At 36.4% G+C, this 18277-nt stretch overlaps 1 protein-coding gene across 1 annotated transcript in view; it reads right to left on the bottom strand.

Moving 5' to 3' along the window:
• The window catches only part of DOCK2 (dedicator of cytokinesis 2), a 292346-nt gene that overhangs the window by 17284 nt on the left and 256785 nt on the right, over window positions 1-18277 (bottom strand). Inside the window, exons 37-43 of the mRNA XM_088133619.1 lie at window positions 17209-17299; window positions 14693-14812; window positions 13110-13199; window positions 11071-11175; window positions 9973-10114; window positions 5922-6003; window positions 570-654 (exon numbers count right to left, since the gene is read on the bottom strand). Of these exons, the coding sequence (XP_087989745.1) occupies window positions 570-654; window positions 5922-6003; window positions 9973-10114; window positions 11071-11175; window positions 13110-13199; window positions 14693-14812; window positions 17209-17299 (715 nt within the window). The remainder of the gene's footprint in view (window positions 1-569; window positions 655-5921; window positions 6004-9972; window positions 10115-11070; window positions 11176-13109; window positions 13200-14692; window positions 14813-17208; window positions 17300-18277) is intronic.

Raw genomic sequence — 18277 nt, 5'->3', positions numbered from 1 at the left:
TCTAGAATACATACTAGCTCTGGCCTAATTAAGTATAGAGATGAATAAAATGCTTCAGGAAATTCCCCCAAGGTCTCAACACCCCCGACAGCAAATCAGCAATGGGAAGAATCTTTCAGAATGGTTATAGGGGTATAGCAAGACTTCGTAATAATTATTCAGCACTCCTTGGGAGCACTAGCTATGCAGACTCTATCCTCAGGCTTGAATTTGCTGGAATTTCTTTAAAGGGAAATTGATGGGCTAAGGAAGCAAAGAATAAAGTGTTCAACTTCTGTATCTTATTTCTGATGATAGTATTCTACAAAGCCAGGAGAACTTGTGGCATGCTTTAAATTCCTTAGAGCCAGCCCTGACAGAAATCTTCCTGCTGATAACAGATGAAACGCAGGCTAAGGGAAGGCCTGAGTAATTTTACACCCTGTTCATCCAGCCCAATGATGCTACTGTGGCATTTTGTAACTCTTCTGCCTACTAAGGAAGCACATAGCCTAGCCTGAGCCAATGCCATGTGTCACCTCTGAGTGACAGATAACATGGCCATGTTCAAAACATAAACAGATACTTACAGCAAATTCATTTTCAGGGTCAACTGATCCTTTTCTGATTGGTCTTGAATAGTGGAATCTTTGCACATAGTTAGACTTATAAAAACTAAAAGAAAAGAAACATTAAAAAACTTTCTCTCCACAAACTTCCCTGTGAAAATATAATTTAACTTTATGTAATTTAAATATACCATAACCACTTTTAACTCAGATGTCTACATTGTACTCAAAGTACTATATTGTACTTTGTAGGTATGTCTAAACCTAGATTGGAAAGTCTGCCTTTTCAGGCTATCATGAGTACCTAATGGTCTCAGCAAATTATCACAATGCAGCCATATTCCAGACAGTTGCATAGGTAAATAGAAGTGGTGCTAACTTTGATCATGTTGATTGCTCAGGACATTTCTACGGTCCACAAAGTAAACAAGAAATGGAGAGAAATATCCAACATATAAGCAGGAATATCTTCCATATCCTTCAAGCTATAATGTTAATGGAACTATGACTTTCAGAGGTTGATTATGAAGACTTAGCAATGGGCCTTGACTTGGTTGTGACTATGGATAGGTCCCAATTAATGCGAGTTTGAATAGTGCAATATTCGATTTAGTGCAAATTATTAATTGATACCAGGTTGCATTTAATCCGAGCCAAAATTCAGTTAATGCGAGGGGAGGGTAGTGTACACATAGTTGAGGCTAGCACATGCATAGTTGCCACTGGGGTTTTAGACACTAATCGTTGTCTGTGCAAAATGGAGAAAAGGACGTTTCCGTTCAGGGAAAGCTCAAAAAAGAAGAGGCTTAGTTTGAAGAACTACAACAGAATACAGGAGATAGCAGGTATGCTTTGGATACAGGCTTATCTTCCAGTTTGTCCCATGTTTACTTAATTTATTTACTTTAAATATTTATGAGATCTGTCTAGAAGATCTCATGACAGGTTATAATCCATTAAAAAGCAATAAAAAAACACTAAAATCATGTAAAAATAACTGAAGAGTGGTCTAAGTAATAATCTTGCTACCATTTCTTGCATCATCTACAACTTCTGAAAAGTCTTCAAGGGCAGACCTGTGTAAGACACATCGTAGTAATTCAGACAGGAGGTCAATCGATATTCATTAATCGCCTACTCATTACCAACCCTATAGTTTCCTATTTTACAATGCACTCTTCTTAAGTATTCCATTATCACTGCATCCAATATACTTTTATGTTTTTCTTGCTATACCAAAATCTTATTCCATATAATAAAGTGGGCAAAAGAATCCTCTTATACACAGCCATTTTCATTTTTTTAAACAATCATTCTTTTTTTGCAACAAATCTTTCAATCTTAACCATTCCTTATTCTCTTTGGCTACATGCTTTGCAGCTATCTTTTCTTTTCTATACCCATATTTTTCTCTCATTCTTAGCCATTGTTCTCTTGTACAATGTCACAAATCTTTCATGTCATCTTTTCACTAAGCTTCCTTTTTCATACTTCCAGTTCTGTGGCACTTCTTTTCATTTTTATGATGTACATTTTACAACATATTGCATTATGTTCACTTTATATTCATTTTGTAGGAAAATTATTTTACATATTTTCATTCAGGACTCATACTTTCCCTCCAATTTATCTACCTTTACTCTTGTTTCTTTAACTTTCTTCTTTTTGTTCCATGTCTATTTTTCCCCAAAATTCACTCTTTATACTACCAAGAAATAGTAGGCTTATGTTTAAAAAGTATACACAGGTAATCTTCTTTTAGTGGCTGCCTCACTTAGCAACCTTTTGCAGTTATGACAGTGACGAAAAAGTAACTTTGTGACCAATTCTTACATTTACAACCTTTGCAGATCTGTAAAGCAAAGGAAAGCTGAAGTAAGATCACTTAGTGACTGCTTTGCTTAACAACTGAGTTGCCAGTCCCAATTGCAGTCGCTAAATGGGGACTACCCGTATGTAAACTCTGGTTAGCCAGAGAGTGATAGTAGAGTATAAAAGGGAGGTGAAGATTCTCTGAAACTACTTCTCTGCCACCAGCCATAGAGGATGAGTCTAATTCCTGGCCTGTTACCATCTCATATCTCTCTTACATGCAGAACATGGAAGACTGCTTCCAAACCTACAGTTAATAGGAAGAGGTGGCATGTAGGCCCTGTTGTCTCAAATGCATGGTCAAGCTATTGTTTTTATGCTAAAACTTTTAATGGTTTAAAAATGGGAAAAATAAAGGGTGACACTTGTCAAAGTATTTTATGAAAATCAATGGCAGCTGCCATTATTTTCAAAGGTCAAAAGAACATGGAAGCCCATCCAAGCATTCTAAATAACAATCCATAGAAATCTAATTCTACAGATGCTGTTTCTTACTGTTGCTAATTTATCAACTCTCACCCTTTTCATTTTCTATGGGCCCACATAAAGCACTTTGTTTTACAGCAAGCTATAAATGACTTGAAGCAGATGATAGTTTCCATGCTGATACATGTAATATTTCAACTACTTTGCAGACCTAATAAGATCAGCTGTTATTGTGACAACTCCATTTACAGTACAGCAATCTATAGATTCAAAAAAGCACAAAGCCATAAAATACCTGCATTTTGTGAAGAGTAAGAAAAGATTCTTGAAAAAGAATCTAATGGGAAGTAATGGCAAGTACCTGTTTTCCATGGCATGCATAACAACACAAATAGTCCTTAGCTACTATAAAGCCCAAACAACACTTGGAGTTTTCACATGACACTTCTTAATAAGGTAGTCTAGTAGTAAGTGTATGCTAATTTAGTCATATCTGTGCCACATGCAGCATTCCCTGCAAATGATAAGGGCAGGTCTGATCACTATTGGCATATTTTGACCAATATGTTGCAAATGCCAAAACCTGGTTGTCCTTGATGCCTGCTCATACTATGCTTTGCAGATTAGGACTTCTAATCTAGAAATTCCTATGCATGCCCTGCATCCCTCCAACTGTGGAGCATGTATAATGTAATGACACACTCAACATGTTTTAAAGAACAAAAATTAAGGAATAAAAAGATGACGAGACTGCTGGGGTGCAGCTGTGCGTATGCTGACACACACTTGAAATAAGGAGCTAGTCTTCTTCTTCCTACTGGATATTTTATATCTATTTTTGATACCTTGATATATATTCAGTTTTGGCTTTCACTGTCTGATCAACAGAAAATAAACTCTCTTAAAAACATTGCAGAAAGGCAATAGGCTTAATGTAGCAGAAGACAGAAATGAGCAGGTCAATGATTATTCAAGATTACATGGCAAGAAGAAAGGAGACAAAAACCCAAATTATATAGTGGCAGCAGTATGTCAAAAAGGAAAGGCACAGTTGGAACTCCTCCAAAGAGGGAAGAAATGATCCCACGATCCTCCTGGCTTTATTGTTAACAAATGCTTCTTCACAGTTAACATTGTGGCAGGCTTGCCATCTTCCCATTTTCACACAAATGACTGAAGAAACTAAAACTCAGAAAGTCTCATCTAATAGATGACAGCTATTGCATTACATCTGAATTATCATTCCCTTCAATCAGCTACATTTGGCAACATTAGTTAGATTGGTGGTACACCAACAGGATTTTCCCTTAATGATGGGGAAAAAATAAATTTAAGTAGTGACAACATGACAAATGGAAGGACAGTTACAAAGACATGAACAGTGTGTGCTTTCAAGGTGTCCCCTATTAGGACAGTAATTTGTGTGTCTCATGGTAGAAGGGCCTTTTCATTAGCTATCAGATGCAGCTGGGAAAATGCTTTATGCTGCCAATTTTAAAAGTTACTTCCAGAAGAGGGATATTAAAAAGAAAACTTAGGGGGAACTAAAGATGTTACTTATTGATTGTCCAGTATCTAAAGTTACATTTGAAGTAAATTTCAGCCATCCGTCCCAAGTTGATAAATCAGAATTGACTGTAATCCAAGCACGCTGCTGTTAAGAACAATATTTAAAAACTGTGATCTCTTACAAGTCACAGCAGGGGATAGGGTATTCCAACCATGGCTGGTCTTGAAAGAGCCATGTAGGGTTAGGCATGGTTACCACTTAAATGGGACAACACCAGGAAAGCCAGTAGCTCTCAGCTACTCTGGGAAGTAAAATAAAATCCCAAAAGAATACAATGGCAAATCACTTCCATTTAATTGTCAAAGAAAAGTACATGGACCAGGAATCAAACTCAGCTTGAGTAAATCTTTATTATCTTCTACAAATTAAGCCCCCAAATAAATTTAAAACATTTGAGCTACATGACAAAGGTATGGTCCAGAGTCCCCAGTATTATCAAAGGACATCGTTATTTCTTATTTCTCTCTCCTTTCCCTTTATTCTTCAAATACAATTATTCTGCCTTTCAGACTCCGTTTCATCTGGAAATGTTAACAGGCAGAAAGAAGAGGATGATTTCTGCTGATCCTCTTAAATATATTAAACTTTGATTAAGAAAACAAGGAAAGCTGAAGCCCTCAGTGGCCTTGTAGAAGAACCAGAGGAAGGGAGTTGCTCTCACATTATCATTGAAATAAAAAAGCTCAATTAATATTGACTAACATCTACCAACAGTCAAACAATTTTTTTTTCCTCAAGGCAAATAGACTCTAGGGCCTTTCATTTCTTCACATGACGGAACCCCCTGGTTTGATAATCCATTCTTGAGAACATCATCAAAATTATGTTTTAACTCATTAGATCTGTCAACCTGTTCTATTATTTCCCTGCTAGTTTAACACGTGCATGGCAAACAGATTGTCAGTGATTGTACCCAGTAAATTAAAAAAAAAAAAAAAAATCTGGGGAATGTGAAAGTTTATGAGGAAGAAGTTTCAAAGTTTCATTCGGGTGGTGTGTTGCTTCTTCCCTTTCTTCTAGAATTGCTGGCTGCTATGGGAAATATTTTTTCTTCCAAGTCTGGAGAATGATTTCCTATATGTGATCATTCCTCTCAAATGTGGGTTTAATTTATTAATTTATTTGATAATGGCCACTCATCTTATAAATGCAACTCTGGATGGTTAACAACATGTTAAAAACAATACAAAAAGCAGTATCAGCAAAAGCATAAAAACCTCCAATGGTATCAGAGAGCAAATCCAATAAACACTCAACAGTAACAATAACATCTCACAGGTCATCTAACCTCCTGACCCTCATGCTCTGGAGCACATCCATGTCTTCAGCACTTTGCGAAAGGCCAGCAGGGTCAAGGCCAATCTAATCTCAGATGGTACGCTATTCCAGAGGGAAGGCTGGCTTGACTTGAACTACATAATGCAAATTAAAGTTTCCACCATGCATGGAAACTACCTTAGTGTTATAAGAATTTTTATATGGTCAATAAGACAATCAAGACTTACTTGATAACTTGATCAGGCACTGGCTTATTTTTGAATTGAGGATGTTCTTCCAAAACTGGCTGCACTGTGAAGCACTGTATATCTAAAACCACAAGGGCTAAGGATAGCAACTTCTGTTATACCATTAGTGGACACAATCAGTAATCTGGCAACAAAAAAATCTCCTCCACAATTGTTCAAGAAATTTCTTACATAAAATGTTACATAATTAACTTGGTAAATTTTATGATACAGCTTAAAAAGTACGTGTGCACAGAAGTATGTTGATTAAACCTTAATGCAAGTCAAATCTTATAGTGTCAGAAGGAACTTAGGGAATTCCAATTGCCTTCATTATCTGGATACTGAATTTGCTACTGTCTAAATCAAGTGAGGATCTTAGTTTTGGTTGCCAAAACAGTGTTTCAAGTTTGTAGCTTAGAGATAAGGGGGAAAAAAAATCTGGTTTCAAAGGAAGGGGTATCATGCATCTGTATACAAGTCTTCTTTCTCAGAAGAAAAGGAAATTGAAGGGTGAATTAAGAACAAAAAGAGCTTGATCCTTAAATGCTTTTAGCTTGAGTGTTGCAGAGTGTTGAGTATTGAGAAGTGGAAGCAGAGATGATATTTTGACAAGCTGTTACAAATCACGGCTATAAAAGATAGGCTTAAGGTTTTGAAGATGTTCTGTGTCCATTTTACAATATATTATTGGCCTTTAAAAATCCATCCTATTGAATAAACACTATAATGCTTAGAAATATTCTGTTCTTTCACTTCAAAATCTTAACTGAAAAGCAAAAAAAAAAAAAAAAAAGCAAACAATATTGTAAGATAATAAGAAACTACTGTAAAGCTAAAGCGTTATTTACATTAAGAAAGCCACAAAACATCCTGAGTCTTGCAGCATGAAGACTTAAAAAAATCCCTTTCCACATACTTATTCCATCCTGCTCCCTCAATCATGGAAGAAATCTTGTTCTATCTCCCTGTTGGAATTATAGTATGCATACTTTTCAGTATATTACTTGGGTATTTAATAGAGAAATGTGTTTGCTAGTTTTACTGATATCAATTAGTCACATTTTCAGATAAACACTTTTTAGCTTAATTCTGCTGCTTTTATATTGGCCAGCCGGCCTTCCTTCCTTCCTTCCTTCCTTCCTTCCTTCCTTCCTTCCTTCCTTCCTTCCTTCCTTCCTTCCTTCCTTCCTTCCTTCCTTCTCCAAGGGGCATTACTACACTGCCACTGAATTCCAACCCAATTCCTCAAGAGTAGTTTGAAGCTGACCCACACTTGTCTTCACTACCACCAATCACTGACAGACTGAACAACCTACAGCAAGCCAATCAATACTATGTTTAGCTGATCACCTGGAAAGTGTAAAACACTGCCTTTGACCAGTGCTATCCCATTCAGGATTTTATTTCATGTTTTGTGCATGATATCTGGTAATGTCGAAAAAACCCTAGTCAGGAGCTATAAAGAGGAAGCTGTAGAACCAACAAAGCACTATTCCTTTGTTACATTTAAGGAGCTGTGAAATAATAGCATTCAGCAATATGTTATACATGTGAATCCTCTTTGGGGAGCTGGGACAATAGGTTGAGCCCAGGAATCAGGAAGAGACAATGTAAGAGTTTCTGCCGATAGGAATCTGGCCTATCCACATACTCTCCAAAGCTTCAGAATAGCAAAAAGAAAGGTGCTTTAAGTGTGATTTCAAATATATTACAGCAAAGCTGGAAATAAATAAGCTTAACTCTCATCATGAGTTGGTTTGACCTGGGGCACAGTCCTCACATGGAAATGTCTGAGTGGTTTAACTTATGCTTCTACTTTAAGGCATCTTATTCTTCAGATGCATTATTGCAGATTTACAAAGCAGTACACTAAAATTATATGGTGCAAAGACTTCAGCTAACACTGTAGAGTTTGGTATACAGTACTATATTTCTGTGAGATGGACATGGGAATATATTGTTAATAAGAGTTGTTTATGTTGTGATAGAGAAAAGGAGTTTGCAGTTGTCTTGTTCACTCTGAAGTACTGAATATCACATTAGAAGAAGACAGTGTTCTCAAGGTAAAGGGTTCATGTATAGTTGTTCCATTTATGTTTTTAAGCAGTAACTCTTTATCATTCCTTCAGAAGCCTTCCTGTATGATGTGTGAGATGAATAGCAGCTTTTCAGAGGATCAAAAATGCATAAGAGAGGAATCACTGCCTGTGGTGGCCATGCTTGTCTTATTGGGCCAGGTCTCAATAGCTGCTTAGATGGGGTATATGCAGAAGACCTTGATTCAATTCCCCATCAGGTCCACATAGAGAATCGGAGGCAGGTGATGATGATCATTCCTACCAATCGCTTTTAGATAACATTGGACTATTATTCTGATGAGTACTTGAGATTAAAGAATTACAACAGAATAAACCAGGTCTTCAAGCAATGAGGATATACAATGAGAACAGAAACATCTCTATCATACCATTTTCAAATCTCTTAGAAACTATGGCCTTTCTCCAGCATTTCTATTTGAGCTATAGTCGTGTATAATTACTGTAGGGAAATGAAGAATAAATGCCTTCTGCCTTTATTGAATTTCAATAAGAGAACCGACAAGCATTTAACTCAGAGACTCAGAATTCATCCAACTTCAATTAGTACATGCAGTGGGCTTTCACGCTGCCAGTCTCTATCTACCTTCCAAGCTACATCATGCCATGATTCGCTAAGTAGGAGACTAAGAAACGTGCTACCTAAATTAAGCTAGTGGAAATTCTAAGAAAACAGGTGTTCCTATATATTACCACCATTGTGTCCTCAAGGATGAGTTGCAATGCAGAAGTATTCTGTTCTAAAGCCAAAATTTGGGCTAGAGGTCCCAAGGTTTAGCAACATAGTCCTGTAACACAGCATTCCACAAACTGTTTTTGAGTTTGACTGGTCAGCAAAAAGATGTAATGATGCATAATTTAGTGATGTTGCAAGGTGTTGGTGATGTGGATTTTCCTCCTTCTGAAGCAGAATACACATTCTGACCCAGGGTGTGTTTGTTAATATTTGCACTGGATCATATTCTGTGTCTGCATGTAAAAAGGAAAAAAGGAAATTTACTGCTTTAAATTACACACTAAGATTATAGATTTCTTATTTCAGAGATGCAGGAGCATCTTTTTATAGATGTCTATTGTTTGAAACAGAAAATCAAGTCCCAACATCTGATGTTTCAAGTAAAAAAACTGAGCAGGATAAATCATACTTTGGTGGCAATTTTTCTGTATCTGCTGCACATTCAAGATATACTGTACTTAAGTGAACCTGAACATTCCAGCATAATGGAGGAAAAACCCCAATTAGTCTTGAAGCTAATACTTGAAATGCCACTTATACATAATGGTGTTTAAAAAATAGACAAGAGGCGGACAAAGGTATTTGTAAATTCAGGGATAAAAGCTGCCTTATGACATAGTATGATCAGACCTGACTCCAAGGAGTTGGCTATTTAATGATTTAAAGTTGAAGTTTTAATTTCTTGGGAGGGTTGATTGAATATGTATTTCACCATTTACATGAATCTATCATGATACAGGATACAGGTATCCGCAACTTTTTTTAGGATATTATAAAAGTATTATCTTTATGGTATTGGCTAACTCAAGTGTTTTAATAGCTATGGAATTGCTAAAGAAAGGAAGTAGAGTGTGGGCCACAGTGGCCAACTGAAGAGGGGCAGGAGAAGTCTACTGGTTACAAGAAGCAAGAATGCTCATATAGCCTTTTAGATTACATGCTTCTAATTCCAAAACAAAGTAGAATGTCCTATGTTTCATTGCAGTTAATTTCTGATTACTGAATGCATAGCAAAGCCTTGTTTCTTGACAAATTTGTGAAATATAATTATGGATTTGTTCTATACATTATGTAAAACAATTTATACCTTAAAAAGGAAACATGTGAAATGGCTTAAATAACCAGGATTTTCTATATTTCCATAAACTTTGAATAAGGATTTTTTACTTCAAATTACTTCTGCTTATATAATAATATCCCCTACTCCTAAGGATACATTGAACAGCACTGTTCTTTTGTTTCTCATCAGGTGGTGTAGTGGTATTCATTTTTTCAGCATTTGGAAAATGACTCATCAGTTGTGCTTGAAAATCTTCTCTCCGCTCATATTCCTTGCCTCGATAAATGAACATTTTGTTCTGTTAAAAAAAAAAAAAGATAAATACTTTATGTGACTACAAACCTGGGTGTGAGCTTGCTGGGAAAAAAAATCATTGTTACACATTACAACCATTTTTACACTATTCTTCTTAAAAGCAACAAAGGCCAGTTGAATATGACATTCAATAGATCAAGACCATAGTAATCAACTGGATTGTCTATGAAGACCTGCCTGAGGAAGGGAAGAGAGGCCTGTTACTTTCTAAAATATCAACAAGACCAAGATGTGTATGTAATTGCTCAATGCATTTTTCTTGACTCTGGGTTGATTGTTTGAAGGTATCTAATATATCTCAGTAGGGAAATTTGATCCTAGAGTTCTCTGCTTCTTACTGTGCCTTTAAAAGTGTATTGGTGTTAAAGGGAGGAAAATTGTAAGTTTACTTCTGCAAGATTTGTATGTTCAAATTACCAATGATAAGAAGACTTCTGAGAATAGTCAAGGTATAAATGTGAGAACCTTTTATATGAAATTTCACCTGTGAAATTGACAATTACAAAGGAATATACACCAGATATAATATTCATTAGATTTCCTGCTTCATTGTCTTGGCTATTCATATTGTTGATTTTATTGTTCATTAAATTCCCTTCAGCTATAAACCATCCTTTAATTATGACTGTCTTGTAAGAATCCTAAATGCTCCCTTATCACTCCATTACCCCCACTATAAACCTTCTCCTAACCTTGAAAGCAATGGGAAAAAACCCACAATAAATAAAATCCCTTTCTGAAAATGTGACACTCGCTATTGTTACAAATGGCATTTCAGGTAGCTGCGAGACAGAAACCCTTTGCCCAGCAGAACCTCACAAAGATAAATCTCTCCCTTTGTGAATAACTCCATTTCCACTTGTAGAATATTGGTGTTCTATAAGGCTACTACAAATCTGCAATTTGTTAAAGACGAAGTACACAGAGTAGGTACTTTACCCTTAGGAATGTGGGGAACCCTTGACCATAATATCCAACAGCAAAATAGTCTGGCTTAGGCCTCAGAATTTTCATGATGTTTTCATAGAATTTGGCTTGCTGAATCTGAAAGGAAAGAGAGATATCAGAGGCCTCTCTGGGATTATATTACCCACAACCAGTTCTTCAGACATTGGTGCTACCTTTCCAAAATTTAAAATATGTAATTCTGATTTTCCCTGTTTTCATAACCTTTTGTAAATCTATTACTACAGCAAAACCTCAGTTTAACAGATAATTCTGGGACAGCGGGTATCATTACACTCAAATGTCCATTAAATCTGAAATTATATCATTTGCAATGATTTAGTATCATTGGGCTAGAGTTGCAAATGAGTTTTAAAAAAGATGAGTTATCAAAGCCAGGCTACCTTATACAAAGTGATGACACTTTGGCCCATTTCAGGTTGCAATCCTAAACCGTATAGCTTGATGGAAAGCTAACCACGGGAAATAATTGTCTAAAGTGGCCATTGAGGATGTAGATGCAATGTGGTATTTTCCAAATGGCAATGAATTAAATGCCAGTACGATGGTTCAAATCTAAAATGTATTTTAAAAGTCTATAAAATAAATGGCAACTTTAATTTAAAATGAAACACATGAATTTTTATATCATGAGGTCAGATCATTTTTATTTATGTCTGTGGTTCAGAACAATGAAGGAGTTTAAAGAATTAGCATTCCTTGTTCTTCTGGAAAAAAAAAATAGTAACATAACACTAAATTCAACTAATTATGAAACAAGTTTGGAAACCTTGACCTTCCCACCTCAATTCAATGGTTCTAATTTTGGACATTTTTTTAAAATGTGTCCGGAAAATTAACTCCCTTAATAGCTCTGGGCAACTTACAGATTTCTGTAAAAAAATCTATAAAAACAACAATATAAATGTTCTTGGAAAATAAATATGTTTTGAGCCTCTCACCTCCAAAGCTGTAATCCTACTGATGATCTAAGAAGGTGTGATGAGAATAGTAGTGCTGCAAATATCATGGGCCTAAGCTTTGTAAGGCTTCATAGATCATCATGAGTATCTTGAATTGGGCTTGGAAAGCAGTTACAGCTCAGCCAGCTGCAATTTCTGGACTGTCTTCTAGATTATCCCATGAACGATTGCAGTAATCCAGCATTAAATTACTGCAGCATAAGTCTCAAAAACCAAGTAGGTATGCCTCCCAGTTATCAGCTGACACTGAATATAAGAGTTTCCTGGCCACTGCTGCTATGAGGCTATCTACATCAGGGCTGGATCCAGGAAGACCCCAGACTGTAAATCTGTTCTTTAAAGAGATCCCATTCTAGACTATCTCCTGCCATTCAGCCCTCAGAGTCAGTAACATGTTTATCTTGCCTGGATTTAGTTTCAGCTTATTCCCCCTACAGTCCTTCACAGCCTGGGAAAACAGAGATTCTGGAGGCATTAAGCTTCTCAACTCTATTTTGAATTTCTAGCTATGTCACAGCCAAATGTACAAAGCCATGATTTACAGAACATCCTCCATTTTTCTTTGTCAAGGCAAAGAAGGCAAATATCTATTTTATTGTTCTGGATTTACTTTTCTTAAGTGTTTTAAAACTATTTACTCAATTGTACTGAAATAATGATAAACTGGATAGATGATAGATAGATAGATAGATAGATAGATAGATAGATAGATAGATAGATAGATAGATAGATGCCTCTGAGCCAGCATTGACTCCTGGAGACTGCTGGACAAGTCCCTGCAATTTTCTTGGCAAGGTTGGAAGTGGTTTGCCATTACCTGCTTCCTGGGGCTGAGAGAGAGTGATTGGCCCAAGGCCACCCAGCTGGCTTCATGCTGAAGGCAGGACTAGAATACATGGTCTCCTGATGTCTAGCCTTAACCACTACACAAAACTTGTTCTTGACCTTATAAAAAAAATCTAGACCTGAATTACAAAAAGGTTTCAGAAAGAAATCTGAAACTACAGACAACTAAAAATCTACAACATTTTTGCAAAATTCCATTCTTACCAAGTTTTGGCTTAGAAGTTCATAATCAAAAATTTCCATTTCATATTGTTCTGCTAGTTCTTTGCACAAGCCGATTGCTTCTTCCCACATCTGCAATGTAATAGGACATTCAAACATATAATCACATAACCTTAGAGAAGTTTATTGAAATCTTTATTCATTATGCAATATGCTTTGAAATATCACATTAGAACTCCAGAAGAATAGCATTTGTGTAATCAGAAATATCTACATTGAGTCAATGCATTTAAGAGCTTGTAGTTACCTTTGCAACAATATTAGGTTCTTGAAAGAACAATTGAAGAACCCTGATTTATTTCATGCACACCTCTTTAAGAACATATGTCCAGACAAACTGTGTGAAAGGGCCTTGCAAAGCATGTTGTTGAGAAGAAAGCACTTCTCCTCTAAGCATGAAAGCAGTGGTGCCTTTTAGAAGACTTGCACTGTCACTTAAACTCTTTCAGGAATGCTTTGCTTATACCAATGTGCTTTGTGACGTGCTTCTTCTGAATATTTTGCACAGCCCTATTTTGTGATATTTTCACCGTTTTTCAGATTTCTACATAATTTGTGGAACAGATCATCCTGTTACAGTTAATTTTAATATGTAAAAAATTTACCCATACATCTCATATTTTATACCAACTTATTGAAATATGACTGCCTCAGATACCTGCTTTCTCAGTCTTGAATGGTTCAATGAACCAACGCTCTACTAATTTACATTAACTTTATACAGAGTTATAAATCTAAAGTCTCTTTCAAGTTCAATTCAATTTTGATGACCTCACAGACACGTCAGTGTGGTTTTTTGGCAACAGAGGAAATGATTTGATATTGTCTTCTTGGATGTTTTTTCAGCTTCCCAGTTTACCCCATAGCTCTGGGATTCCCTGGAGGTTACCCATCCAAGAGGCAAGCAGTCTGAGATCCCCTGCCCTGTTCTAAGACTGAGACCATTCTTTTTCTCCCAGATAATATCTGCAAAGCTTGGGCTTCTGTTCATTTCATGATAGTCACTGACATTATAAACTCACTTCATGTCACAAATATATAGGAAACATTCTAGAGACCAAGCTTTCACAATGCCTGACCAAAACACAAATCCTTTTGCACTGCTTCCACAGTTAAACAGAGATGACAACAGAGGCACAGAACAAAAGTGTTACTAAGTACTAGAGCCTACCTGGGAATACAAACATTTTCTAAAAGCAGCTATTAAGTTAGCTAGTGATTTCAGCCTAATTTGAAACACTGCATGCCTTTCTTCTTTACAAAGTAAAATACACAAGACGGTAACACATTAACACATTAGCCACCTCATGCCACACAATTTCTGTACTGTCTGAATCACAGCAATGCCTTAATAAATGTCATAGACTACATACAATAACATTCTTCCATAAATCCTATGCTGTAGCGTAACATGAGGTCCAAACCAACAATTCTTCCCAACTGGCGATTTACTGGACAGACATTTCTTTCTCTACATTAGACATTAATGCTTTGGATGAATCAAATGAGTTTATAACCCACAGCACAAAGCTACTCAGCAGGAATTAGAAAGAAGATAAAATTACCTTTCCTTTGTCAAAATATTCTATTATCATCTCATATAGGTGCTCTTTCAGATGACGGTGTGTTTGTGAACTCTGAAATTCTGTTTGCATGACTTGAGGAGTGCACTGTTCATCAGACCACTGAGAAGAAAAAACTCATAATAAATTTGCAAGTAAGTTCTTAGCTGTTTTTTCTTTAAAGGTTACCAAAGATTGGTATCCTAACTGGGTACAAAATACATGCACTTCATGTCAGCTGCAATATAAACATGCAAGTCAGCTTCTTAGATTTCTTCCTTTCTGGCATTTTTTACATATCCTTAATTAGATCCAAGCATAGTTCTTCTATTTTTTGAACCTGCATAGACAGTTGCATCATTAAAACTCCTCTCTTTAAATACACATACAGGCATTCATTCCTTGACATATCACTCCTTGCCCAAATTTACATGTAAGAACCACCAAACTATCACACACCACACACATTGCATTGATATGCAGTACATATGATTTTAATTTTGGAATATTGTTCCAAGCACCACAAAATGTAAGAGTTGCATTTATCTGAAAGACCTTGACTACTGAAATACATGGGTTTGAAATGGGCATCATTCATCTCCATTTGGGCTATCAAATCTGGCTTCCAAAAGTTTGGTTGTCCACCAAGAGCAGTAAAGAGTTTGAACTTTCTACAGTATATCTCATTGGTGCCAAACTAGTGGTCATCCAGCTTTTTGCCTGAAGATCTTACAGTCCTAGTCTTCTCATCAGTATAAAGACTTTTGGACCTTAAATTCAACTCACATGAACTATATTAAATTTATAATGGAAAAAGTGGGACACCATTTGGAATGGCAAACAGAAGTAAAGAATAGTTGTTTCCACTGATATGGCACAGCTCAGTTGTGCTGGGTGTCCAGTTCTCACGTAGGTATCTTGTATTTTTCCTTAATGCTGTGCTCAAAAATCCATTTTGTTCCATAAAGAAGATTGACTTAATCTGCCAATCAGATACTTTATCTAACACTCTTTCTGGTCTTTATTGGTGTCTCAACTCCATTTCCCAGTCATGACTTTGGTTTTCTTGAGCCATTTTGTTGCTTTATTCACTAAGAAAGATCTCTCTCCCTTGTACTCCCAGAGAGAAGACTTTATTCCTGGGGAAAGTGCCTGTTGAGTTGAAATCCTGGCATCTCTCCAGCTTTTTTCAGCTCTGCAGCTTTCCCAGAATAACATGGAATTGAAATTGAAATCCTGAGTCAAGGTCACTTCGTAATACCAAGAAAACTAGGAGGCTTTAAAATACACACATACAGAGAGCCAATATATCTGTAACAGCATACAACAACAGCTTTTCCCTTCCTTTGCTCTTAAAAGCATTAGGGCTTGAACAAATGCATTGGTGCCAAATGTGCAGGTAAAAGTTTGGAAATGTCAGTAGCTTTATATGCACAGAAATGTGAATTTTAATTTGAAGAGTTAATGAAGCAGCAGGTTCTCAGAGACCAGATTAAAGTAAGTTTTAAGAAAAATGAACTTGATACTGTTCCATAAACTCGCCACAGTTTCTGAGTAAGGCCAACCCTTCTTGCCTGGGAGATGCTGAGAGATACACTACAAAGCAGCCCACTCGACCTCTGAAGATACCAGCCACAGCTGCTGGTGAAACATCAGGCAACAGAAAACTAGACCGTGGCTGTTCTGCCTGAAAGCTCATCACTGCTTGACCAACTCTTCTTACTACTCACACCAAAGATTTAAAAAAAATCACTGCCATATAATATTCTACACAGACACACACACACACACACACACACATGTATTTCCAAATTATAATTAAAATATTTACATCAGGGTTCCTCAACCTTGGCAACTTTAAGATGGGTGGACTTCAACTCCCAGAATTTCCCAGCCAGCAAGGCTGGCTGCAGAATTCTGGGAGTTGAAGTCCACCCGTCTTAAAGTTGCCAAGGCTGAGGAACTGTGATTTACATGACTCATTAAAATAGTACCTCTGAACTGAATATCTATGGGATTTTCACCTATTACTCAGGAAATACATACAACATGTCACTGAAGGCAGACTGCTCCTGTTCGGCATCCAACCAGTCACCTGGGGTTTATTTCAGGTTACTCCATTGCATTCCCCTCCCCCTGCTTCTCATTTCTCTCCTCCCAGGCACACAACATGTGTCCCTTAAAGAAGCTCCCCTTATTTGTTGATTGCTCCAAATGTCAAGATTCTGTTCTCATTGGATTAGGCATTGAGTGTATAGATATGGATGAGTGGGATCAATCTGGATTTCCTCCTACTCTTCTATTTATAGTAACTATAGTTACTAGTTGTAAAAGAGAGTCTATTATTTGCATATAGGAGACTAGTACAAATCCAGGTTCATCCGAGGCCATCAATACAACCGTACATAACCATTGAATCACTTGTCATTTCCTATAACACAGTTCTGGGTTAGGACAGGCAATTTCCTCCATCTCTTGAGATTTTAGTACTTGTCCTCGATTGCAGATAAACGACTTACTTTCAGAAGTGAAGCATGCAACAGAAGGGTGTACGCAGCTTCAGTGTAGTTCTCAGAATCTAAGTGAAGATCCCGAAGTTTATACAGATACCTATAAATAGAAGCAGCAAGGAAAACAGAGAGGTCCTGAGATCAGCATTATTTTGAATTCATAAAATATTGACCTATCACCATAAAATGATGAGAACCACTGCCAACATTTAAATTTGAGACCTGCAATAAGGCGCTGAAGTGTCATTCATATGAATAGGTCTTAATCATGTTTTACATTGGTTGGCTCAGTCATTATATTTCAAACTTCTATCATTTTGAAGTTAAGTTTGAAAACTTGGTTATATGGAAATCAGGCTTAAAATGTATTAACTTGTCCTGCCTCATAAAAAAGGATTTACATCCTGGGGTTTTCAAATCTCAGCACTTTATATACTACCTCTTGAAAAAAGGCTTTTGTGTGGTGAAAGCTGAAGCCTTCTTCTTCCAAGCTGAAAATAACATACATACATGCACATATTCATATACATATACATATCCGGATAGCTGCCCAATTAAAAATAAGATGATTAAAATAAGATGATATGATACAATAAGATAGAATATATATTCTGTAGTATACATACACATATAGTTTGTATTATATAGTATAGTAAATAATACAATGTAGTATTATATATTATGTAAAATGAAATGTGAGTGTGTATGTAACTGAGACAGACAAATGTCATAGACACACAAACATATCAACAGGCTGAGATAATATACTGAATTTAGAGTTTTTAAAGGAAGACCAATTTAAAACACAGCTTGTATTCTCAAGGGTTTGAATTCTTTTATCGTTCCAAAAGAAAGACTGTGAAAATCAAAACTGAAACTATGGTTAATTTGGTGGAGTAAGATGTTCTGAAGACACCCCCTCTCGATATAGTCCACCTTAACAATCCTGCCTCTTCTAATGTACTTGTTCAAAAGACGTTGAATATAAAGTGAAAACTGAAAAATCAAATTTGCTTATGTTACATAAATCAAAGATCCTGATCTCAGTCTGTGGTTTTATACAACTTACTTAAAAGCT

The sequence above is a fragment of the Python bivittatus genome, unplaced genomic scaffold (genome assembly GCF_059951505.1).
Source record: "Python bivittatus isolate LINGU-HERP-01145 unplaced genomic scaffold, Pbiv_v1 ctg000080_np1212, whole genome shotgun sequence".
NCBI classification, from domain to species: Eukaryota; Metazoa; Chordata; class Lepidosauria; order Squamata; family Pythonidae; genus Python; species Python bivittatus.
The sequence above is the reverse complement of the archived record's forward strand: the minus strand, read 5'-3'. Positions and strand labels throughout refer to the sequence as shown.